The sequence below is a fragment of the Orycteropus afer genome, unplaced genomic scaffold, assembly GCF_000298275.1.
Source record: "Orycteropus afer afer isolate SDZICR_OR568_19922 unplaced genomic scaffold, OryAfe1.0 scaffold00083, whole genome shotgun sequence".
NCBI classification, from domain to species: domain Eukaryota; kingdom Metazoa; phylum Chordata; class Mammalia; order Tubulidentata; family Orycteropodidae; genus Orycteropus; species Orycteropus afer.
In genome coordinates, this window is record NW_006921670.1 from 8,995,643 (window position 1) to 9,006,525 (window position 10,883).

General features: G+C 50.6%; 1 protein-coding gene across 1 annotated transcript in view; it reads right to left on the reverse strand.

Annotated features, from left to right (window-relative positions):
- EFCAB6 (EF-hand calcium binding domain 6) overlaps window positions 1–10,883 on the reverse strand; it is a 200,985-nt gene that overhangs the window by 16,627 nt on the left and 173,475 nt on the right. Inside the window, exons 15-16 of the mRNA XM_007941797.1 lie at window positions 8,572–8,799; window positions 4,780–4,948 (exon numbers count right to left, since the gene is read on the reverse strand). Coding sequence (XP_007939988.1) covers window positions 4,780–4,948; window positions 8,572–8,799 — 397 coding nt within the window. The remainder of the gene's footprint in view (window positions 1–4,779; window positions 4,949–8,571; window positions 8,800–10,883) is intronic.

Genomic DNA, 10,883 nt, shown 5'->3' on the forward strand with positions numbered 1-10,883 from the left:
AATCAAATGTTTTGCACAGTCAATAAAACACAAGTAAACATCTTTCTGGTATTCTTTGCTTTGAGCCAAGATCCATCTGACATCAGCAATGATATCCCTCGTTCCATGTCCTCTTCTGAATCCAGTTCGTATTTCTGGAAGTTCTCTGTCAATATACTGCTGCAACTGTTTATAATAGCTGATCCATTTACAATAGCTACCCCCCCCCCAAAAAAAATACTTGGGAATAAATCTTACCAGGGACACAAAAGACCTGTACAAAGAAAACTATAAAACACTACTTCAGGAAACCATAAGAGATCTACATAAATGGAAGAACATACCATGCTCGTGGATAGGAAGATTGAACATTGTGAAAATGTCAGTTCTACTAAAAGCAATCTATACATTCAATGCAATCCCAATCTAGATCCCATCAACATTCTTTTAAGGATATGGAAAAAACAATCACTAACTTTATATGGAAAGGAAAGAGACCTAGGATAAGCAAAGCATTACTGAAGAAGAACAAAGTAGAAGGTCTCACACTCCCAGATCTCAAAACCTTCTATACAGCCACAGTAGTCAAAACAGCCTGGTACTGGTACAACGACACACATAGACCAATGGAACAGAATTGTGAACCCAGAAATAGATCCATCGACCTATGTTCAGCTGTTCTTTGACAAAGGGCCTAAATCCGTTATATGGGGAAAAGACTGTCTGTTTAACAAATGGTGCTGGCAAAACTGGATATCCATTTGCAGAAAAATGAAACGGGATCTGTACTTCATACCACATACAAAAACTAACTCCAGGTACATCAAAGACTTAAGTGTGAAACCTAAAACCATACAGTTACTCAAGGAAAAACTAGGGGCAAATTTAGGGGCCCTACTATATGGTATAAATAGACTTTCAAGCATAACCCAAAATTCACAAACAGCAGATAAACTAGATGAATGGGACCTTCTAAATATTAAATTTTTATGTGCTTCCAAAGACTTCTTCAAAAGAGTCAAAAGAGAACCTACAGATTGGGAATAAATATTTGGCAATGACATATCTGACAAGGGACTTATCTCTAGAATTTATAGAGAACTCCAACACCTCAATAACAAAAAGACAAATAATCCAATTAAAAAATGGGCAGAAAACATGAATAGACACTTTACCAAGGAGGATATTCAGGTGGCCAACAAACATGAAGAAATGCTCATGATCATTAGCCATGAGAGAGATGCAAATCAAAACAACAATGACATACCATCTCACCCCAGCAAAGTTCAACCAGACAGCAAATAACAAATGCTGGTGAGGATGCAGAGAGATTGGGACTCTCATACACTGCTGGTGGGACTGTAAAATGGTACAACCACTGTGGAAAGCAGTATGGCGACTCCTTCAATAGTTGGAATTAGAAATACTATTTGATCCAGCAATTCTATTAGTAGGTATATATCTTAAAGAAGTGAGAACCAGGACAAGAACAGATATATGCACACCCATATTCATCGTAGCACTATTTACAACAGCCAAAAGACAAAAACAACCTAGGTGCCCATCAACAGAAGAATGGTGTGATAGTTGGAGCTGTGTGTCAACTTGACTGGACCACAATTCTGTGTGGTTTAAGCAATTGTGACATGAGTCATTCCCATGATGGGATCGGATGTGTATGTTTTGAGCAGCTAAACCACTGAAAGGGATTTTCCCTAGGGGTGTGCCCTGCTTCCAATATATTTAGGACATCCTGGGAAAAGAGACACTCTTCTGTAGTTTGGGATCCTGTTGTACTGCCTACAACTGTTCATGAGCAAACAATCCACAGATCTTGGATTCGTCATTCCAATTTTACCAGGGAGTAATCTTATAGACAATCTTACCAGTGTCTGTTATTGTACCAGTACCAGGCTGTTTTGACTACTGTGGCTGAATAGTAGGTTTTGAGATCTGGCAGTGTGAGACCTCCTACTTTGTTCTTCTTCAATAATGCTTTGCTTATCCGAGGTCTCTTTCTTTTCCATATAAAGTTAGTGATTGGTTTTTCCATATCCTTAAAAGAATGTTGATGGGATCTGGATTGGGATTTTATTGAATGTATAGATTGCTTTGGGTAGAACTGACATTTTCACAACGTTCACTCTTCCCATCCACAAAGCATGGTATGTTCTTCCATTTATATACTCTTAACAGTTTCCTGAAGTAACCTTTTGTAGTTTTCTTTGTACAGGTCTTTTGTGTCCCTGGTAATACTGGAGTCAACAGCTGGTATACTGCCTGCCAACCTTGAGTTCATCAGCCCCTGCAGCTGCATGAGTCAGGAAAAGCCTCCAGCTTGACGTTTAATCCAAGAACTTGGGACTTGCCAGCTTCTATAAGTGTGTGAGCCATTTTCCTAAGATACATTTTTCTTTCTCTATATGTATATATAAGCTTTACTGTTTTGCTTCTCTAGAGAACCCAGCCTAACACAAATGGATAACCAAACTATGGTACATACACACAATGGAATACTATGCAACACTAAAGAATAATGTAGAATCTGCAAAACACCACGTTACATGGATGAACTTGGAGGACATTATGCTAAGTGAAATAAGTCAATCACAGAAGGACAAATGTTGTTATTATAAGAAGTCAAGGAAGGGTTTATCTGTGGAAGGAAATTTTCTTTGTTGGTTGCTAGGGGTGGGAGGGGAGGGAAGGAAACACTGTTAGATAGGTAGAGACAAGTATTGATTTGGGTGAAGAGAAGGGCAATGTACCAAATGTGAGTGATCAACATGGTGGCACTGAGGAAGAGGAAGACAGAGAGAGGTGCATGGGAGGTACAGACAACAAAGATGAACCCTTTTGTACATATAGTACTGTGTTGTCAGTGAAGGCAAACATGGGTATACGGGTGGACAGATGCGTGGACAGGCTGAACTATTAGGTATGTCTATGCAGGGTGTGTGTGTGCCCATGACCGTGTATAGGGTTAGCAGACAATGTTTCTACAAGTGTATTTGTATGTTCTGTAAGAATTTCCAGGTATATAGTAGAGCTGACAAGGGATGAGGTTGTAGTCACTTCTTGGCCACAGCCAGCTACCCAGAGAGACTGAGTAGTTGGACCTGTGGGCTTGGGACAGGGGACATCAAGCTCAATTGGCATAACATACTACAAAACATTGTTCCACATCCTACTTTCTTGAGTAGCGACTAGTATCTTAAAAATTTGCAAAGGGCCATCTAGATGCAAGGAGAGATGGGTCTCTCCTTGTCCAGAGCAAAGAAGAATGAAGAAAACCCAAGATGCATGGAAACACTTAGTCCAAGCGACTGGTACACCATGAGATCCTCAGCCTATATGACTGTGAGACCAGAACAACTAGATGGTGCCCAGCTACCACTGTCAACCACTCGGAGGGGGATCTATGTAGGAGATCCTGGACAGACTGGGAGAACAATGTGGAACAGAACTCAAAATCATTAAAAAAAAAAAAGAAAAGAAGAAGAAGAAGAAGAAAGGAAATAGGTTTGTTGGTTTGATAGAGCCTGGTGGAACCTATGGCTCCTAGCTGCCCTTCAGGTCTGGAATTGAACCCACTCCTGTGGCTTCCAGCCAAACAAAAGACAGGCATATGAGGTGAACATTTATGTTAGGTAGATACACTCCTTGGGCTGTGTACGCACAGGGAGACAACTGGGGGCGGGACAGGAGTGCATGAGAGGCAAGGACACAGGGAAGATGTAACTATGGGGAGGAAGTGGGAAGGGAACTATTGCATTGTGGGAAATTGCAGTTAACGTCATGAGACAAAGTGTACATGAGCCGCTGTACGGAAAGTAAATTTGCTCTGTAAACTTTCACCCAAATCACAGTAAAAATTAAAAAAAAACAAAAAAAAATTGTTGTCGAGTTGATCCTGACACATAGCACTCCCACAGGACAGAGTGAAACTGCCCCAGAGGATTTCCAAGGCTGTCAATCTTCAGGGAAGCAAAGCCCAAGCCACACCCACTGCCCTGGAGTCCATTCTGACCCACAGCGCCCCTAGAAGACAGAGTGGAACTGCCCCACAAGGTCTCCAAGGCTGTCAATCTTCACAGAATAAAAGCCCAAGCCATACCCACTGCTGTGGAGTCGATTCTGACTCACAGCGCCCCTAGAGGACAGAGTGGAACTGCCCACAGGGTCTCCAAGGCTGTCAATCTTCACAGAAGCAAAGTCCAAACCACACCCACTGCCCTGGAGTCCATTCTGACCTACAGCGCCCCTAGAGGACAGAGTGGAACTGCCCATGTGGTTTCCAGGGCTCTCAATCTTCACAGAAGCCAACTGCTTCATCTTTCTCCTGCAGAGCGGCTGGTGGGTTCGTGATGAAAATTCGAACGGTAGAGAAGGGCAGATATTGGTGTGCAAGGAGTCCCTGTGGTTTATGCTGGGTAGTCTTAAGTGTCCCCAGGTGTCCCCTTGCTCCCCCTTTCCCTGCCACCCATGACCCCAGCCCACTGCCATCAGCAAACTCTGCACATTCATATTCTTCCAGCTGTCACAACCAAGTGACTTCCCCATGGCCTGATTCCAATGCTGAAAGTCAGAATGTGTCTGCTGTCAGGACTGTGAACCTGTGGCAGGTGGTGTGTGAGGAATTCTCGTCCTTTCATACTTTGGTCTGTGAGGCGCCCTGCTGGTTCCCCATTCCGGCCTTCCCTCGGCCCACCACGGGCACGTGTGATTTGTGGCTGGGGAGACCTGCCCTCCCAGCGGGAGGGCCCCGTCCTGGTGACTGAGTGCACGGCTTAGACAAACCCAGGAAGTGGGAAGCGCTGATCTCGCCCCGCTTGTTCGGGTCCTTCTCCTTGCATTCCCGCAGGAGCTCGCGCCAGCAGCCTTGCATCCTCCTTCGGAGCCTGTTCTCGATGGGCTCGCAGTTCTGGAGGGGCGGGGTGCTGGGCCGAGTGGCCGGACTAGCTGGAGTCTAGCAGGAAAGGAAAGGAAGTGGGGTTTTAATTTGAGATTCAAAAGGGAAGTCACAATAAAAAATTACAGACGTGACTCAGGTTTTAAGGCTCAAAGTTGTACCAAAATAAGATGAAAAATAAAGCATAGGTAGTAATTTAGGCTCAAGATTTCATAGAAAATGAAAAATAAAGCATAGATGGTAATTTTACAATTTAATTTTTATTTCCACTGGTGGATTATGCTTGTGCCAAATCACGGTCATCTAAATAGTTCTGAATGAAACACACAGTCTGGTTCGCTGCTCTTTAACTGCACTGCTGGTGTGCGTGTGCGTGTGCGTGGGAGGAGAGAGGAGGCGTGGCTTATCTTTCATCACAGGAAGAATCCTGTCAGAGCAAAGGATTGACTTGTCATTCACATGGGCATTCAGTCCTGCAATCACCAGAGATGATTGATTCTGAGTCTGAGATTTTTCATCACGTGGACTGTGTGTGAGGTTGTTCTCCACTCCACTGTATTTTCCACTTAAAAGCAGGGGAGCGAATTTAATGTCACCCAGACTTGTCCACTGAACTAGAATGCCAGGCCCAGATACGCGATGGCCTCCTTGACCCACAGCTGCTAATGAACCCAATTGAATTCCGGTATTTCTCCCAAATCCAGCACCACCTGGGCCTTTCCCATTCCTGTTGATAACTCCCTTCTTCCAGCTGTTTGACCCCGAAACTTGGAAGTCATCCTTGACCCTCCTATCTCCCTCTGAAGCCCACGGCCAGTCCATCGGTCCGTCAGGCAGTCCTGCCAGCTCCACTCTGAAGATGCCCGGGATCTGGCCACTCCCAGTGCAGTGCTGCAGACTCACCTGATCACTGCTGGGGCCTGGCCCCTGCCCCCGTCTGCGGCCCATCCCCACTGCACCCCACTGCACCCCCCAGACTCCCTCCCACACAGCAACTGGGGTCGTTGCTGTTGCTGGTTGTCCTTGAGTTGGCCGTGAGTCATGGGACTCCACGGTCTGCTCAAGTCCATGGTTGCGGCCACTGTGTGCTCTGAGTGCTTCCCCACCGCGGTGGCCCATCTCCCAGCACTGCGTTGGACATGTTCTGCTGTGAGCCAGGGGGCTTCCATAGTCCCTTCTCCCTTGTGAGCCTGCTGGCATTTGAAATACTGTTGCCACAGCTTCTAGCATCGTGGCAACACGAAAGCCACCACAGTACAAAAAACTGAAAGCTGGGTAAACCAAAACCCAGCGCTGTCGAGTACATTCCAACCCTTAGGGACACTGTGGCACAGGGCAGCACTGGCCCACAGGGTTTTATGGACACAGACAGCCACATCTTTCTCCCACAGAGTGGCTGGTCGGCTTGAACTGCCAACCTCTCAGACAGCAGCCAAGTGCCTAACCACTGTGTCACCAGAACAGACAGGTAGTCTCTGTAAAAAGCATGCCCCTCACCTCACTCCTAAATGTAAAAACCTACAAGGGCCCCCATCTGCTCAGAGCAGAAGCCGAGGTCCGTGTGGTGGCCTCATGGCCGCAGAAGTCTCCCCTGCTATGTCACAAGTGACCAAGCTTAGTGGCTCAGAGAAACACAAACAGAGTCCCAACTGGGTCCCACTGGGCTAAACTGATGTACCGGCAAGACAGACGTCCTTCTGGAGCCCCCAGGGAGCATCCGTTCTGTCGTTTGCTCCAGGTGCCAGAGGCCGCCCACGTTCCTCGGCTCGCGGCCTCCTCTCCCATCTTCGGAGCCGGCAGTGGCAGGTCAGGTCCTTCCCCGGGTGCCTCGCGGCCTCCTCTCCCATCTTCGGAGCCGGCAGTGGCAGGTCAAGTCCTTCCCCGGGTGCCTCGCGGCCTCCTCTCCCATCTTCGGAGCCGGCAGTGGCAGGTCAGGTCCTTCCCCGGGTGCCTCGCGGCCTCCTCTCCCATCTTCGGAGCCGGCAGTGGCAGGTCACGTCCTTCCCCGGGTGCCTCGCTCTCACTGAGCCTTCTGCCTCCTCTGTCCCTGTCTGAGCACCTTGTGATTCCTCTGGGCCCACCTCAAGGTCACCCGGGGAGCAGCCTTAACCCCATCTACCACCTTAGCCCCTCCTCACCAGGAAAGGTACCACATTCATGGGTTGGGGGAATGAGGACCTGGACGTCTTTGGTGGGCTGCTGACCCCCCTCACCTGCCCTATTACCCCTTGTCACTTCCTGACTCCTTAGTGTGTTCAGTGTCTGTTGCCTGCAGTCAGGGATTGGACTGTGTGCCCCTAAACTGTGTGCCAACCTGGCCAGGCTCCTCAGGGGTTTGGCAGTTATGTGATGATGTAATCATCCCCATGCTGTGGTCTGATGTGCTCAGCCCATCAGTTATAAGGGGACTAGGTGGGATGCAAGCCCCTTCGCAGGTCACAACCCTGATCTACTGTCAGGGCGGTTTCCCTGGGGTGTGGCCTGCATTGAATTTTATATACAAGAGATCAAAGGAGAGAGAGGCAAGCACAGAGGAGGGACCTGACTACCTCCAGGAAAGACGAGCCAGGAGTGGGGAGTGGCCTCTGGACCCAGGGCCCCTGTGCTGAGAACCTCCTGGACCAGGGGAGACTGATGCCAAGACGCACGGGGAGCTCCAAGAAGAGCCGGGCCCACAGAGGCTGACAGGAGACACGGCCCCTCCCCCAGAGCCAACAGAGAGAAAGCCTCCGCTAGAGCGGGTACCCTGACTTTGGACTTCCAACCTCCCAAACCATGGGAGAGTAAACACCTGTTTGCTAAAGCCACCCACCTGTGGTTTTCTGTGATAGCAGCACCAGGGAACTAAGACACCTGCCACCCCCACCGGAACATAAACTCCACAAGGACAGGGACCTCTGAAAGTGCCCAGCACGTACACAGTGTGTCCTGGCTGACAGACTGCACGGTGACTGTTGTCTGTGCAGTGGCTGCCTTACAGCGTGGTGCTGAATTCCCTTTTCTCTGGAGACACGATCACCGCCCCCTCACAGATGAGGAAAGGGCCAGGAGCCCCCTCGTCCATCCCAGGCCAGGTCAGGGCTGTGCAGGGAGAGGCCGCTCCGTGAGCCGGGCTGGAAGGGCAGGGCTTCCCCACGCCTAACTGAGCCCGACAGGACGCCTCTCCGGCCGGACGGGCAGGATGCTTGGCATGCAGCGTTCCCCACGGAGGCCGGCTTCCAGCGCTGCTCCCGCTCGGTCTTCTGTGGCCTCAACCTGTTCTTCTTGTGCCTTGGACCCTTTCTGCTCCTCCCTTTCTATCCTTCACTCCGCCCTCCGACTTTGCACAGCCCCTTTCCTTGAACGTGGAGGTCTTGGGTGGTGCAAACAGCACGCTTGGCCGCTCACCACAAGGGGCAGCCTGAGGTCGGAGACCACCCAGAGGGGCCTCGGAGGACAGGCCTGGCTACGAGTTCTGACAGATCAGCCACTGAAAACACAGTCCTGCTCGGACACATGTGCAGGCGTCCCAAGTCAGCTCCTCAGGGTGACCGCCTGCCCCTCCCAGGGAAGTGAATGCGGACGACCGGCCAGTGGCCCCTCTCCCGTGCGCCCTGCCTGGCACCCTGCAGACGCCCTGGGCCCACCCGGAAGCACCCTGGCCTGGCAGCCCGTGATACCCAACCCCACAGGGTACTCACACTGGGGTGACTCCATGTCTTTGGCCCTCCCTTCAGGTCCTGCAGGGGCGATAACAGAGCAGACCTGGTCCTTTCTGTGAGTTCGGGGGCGCTGCTGCCTCTCTGGGCCCTGGCCGAGTCGCCCGAGGCTGGTGTCACCGCCTTGTCCGAGCTGAACTTGCTCAGGAAGTCCTGGTATTTCAGCTTTCCCTTGGCAGTGACGGGCATCTCGTTCCACAGCTTGTCAAACTGGCAAGGAAGAAGTCAAGCGTCAGCATGGGAACCTGGGCCCGGGTAGTGGACACGGTTAAGCATATGACTACAAGCCGAAAGGCTGGCAGTTCAAACCCACCCAGGGGTGGCTCCAGAGACAGCCCTGGTGACCTGCTTCCGAAAGACCACACACTCTTGAAACCCCTGTGGAGCACTTCTACCCTGCACATGGGGGTCGCCCTGAGTGGGAACGGGCTGGGCAGCACCCAACCACAGCAGCGTAAGAACCAAGCAGACCCTCCCCCGTGAAGGACGAGTGGGGCGGGCAGCAGTGCCAGGCCTGGGCCTACGGGACTGGTGGGTGTCCCGAGTCAATAAAAAAGAGTGCAGAACAGAACCCCTCGGCCTCTGCTCACTCACTCGGCCGTGGAAGCTTCTGGAAGGCCGGGAAGCCAAACAGGAAAGGACCATTCACGACCCCGAGGATGTCTCTTCACTGAATTGGGCCCTCGGTGAGCAGTTGAAGGCCCTTAACCCTTGCAATTAGTCACAGAGACGGAGCTACAGTGCACGCGAACGTTTTAGGAGAAAATGAAAATCAAACAAACCCCTGGCCCGTTGGTCCCAGGGCTGACCCTGCCCCGGTGGACCTCCTCCTGGGTGCCCTGGCTCTGGGGACAGCAGCTCTGAGCTTGCATCCACAGTTCATCTCACCCTAAGGGCTGACAACGACTTCCCACAAGAATAGTGAGGCGTTTGGGAAACTGGAGAATTTTATGGCTTTGCGTTGTCACCGTCTGATGCCACTGCCTGTATTGAAGCCACACGCAGCACTGACAACAGAACGACTCAGTGCACCCCAAATGAGCCACTTTTGATGACTTTGGGGGAGGCAGGAAAGAAGGGGAACTTGTTTCCAATTTGATCCTGTATAACCCCTAAAGCCCGAAGGAGCCCAGCCTTTGGCACGCGCCTGCAAGAGTGGCCACCCTCCAGAGGCCAGGGAAGGATCGACATCCCCGTCCTCCTCTGTTCTCTCTGGGGCTTCCACCTTGCAAGCCAGGGCTCCGCCAGAGACCTCACTTGCTTCTGGGGTTTTAAAAAGCAAATTAAAAGTGATTGTGCCCATGCCTATGTGGGGTCCCTGACATGAAGTGTTGAGAGGTGAAGATGATGGAGAATGTTCCAGGCTTTGAAAGAGCAAAGAGGTTTTGTTTGGGATGATACTGTTTGCTCATTATTATTTTTATTATTACTCTTTATTTGGGAATGCTTATGGATTCCCAGGCAGTTGCCAAGGGTAGTACAGAGAGGCCCCACCCCTCCCTGCCTCCCCGCCAGCCGTCCTCCAGGTCGTAGCTGAGGTGGTTACAGCTCTACTCGTGAGCCACCAAGTGGACTCGGACTCAGGGCGGCTCCGTGTTACGGGGAACTGCCCGACGGGGCTCCCCAGGCTGTGATCTTCATGGAAGCAGGTCACCAGGCCTTTTCCTGTGGAGCTGCGGGTGGCTTTGAACCACCAACCTTTCAGTTAGCAGCTGAGCACTGAACCCTTTGCACCACCAGCATTCCTCAATATAGTACAACGTCACGGATCGGGAAGTTGATATTGGCGCAAAGTGTGTGTCTAGTTCCATGTCATTTTCATCACACGTGTAGATTCATGTTGGATTTGATTTTGGTCACTGAGAAACAACTGGTGCAGGAGAAGTTAGGGGCCCTTGAGAGAAAGCAACCCCGTCACCCTGGGCCTCACAAACACCAGATACCACAACTGGCACTGACAGGACTCGGCCCTGGCTCCTCTGCAGGGAACATCTGTCCTCACTGGGAAGCTCCCCGGTGGGTCCTCTCAGTCACCTCAGGCATGAATGAGAAGCTGGGTCTGACCCCATGGAGGATCCTTTCAGGGAACATTCTGCACGGGCAGGAAAGGAGGTGCTAAGCAATATTCTGATCACATTGGTCGGGAAGGACTTTACAAAGAAGGAGAAGATGAGGCTGCAAAAGAACCCTGCTCCTGGGGACATCAAGCTCAATTGGCATAACATACTATACAAAACATTGTTCCACCTCCTACTTTGGCGAGTAGCGACTGGGATCTTAAAAGCTAGCAAGCT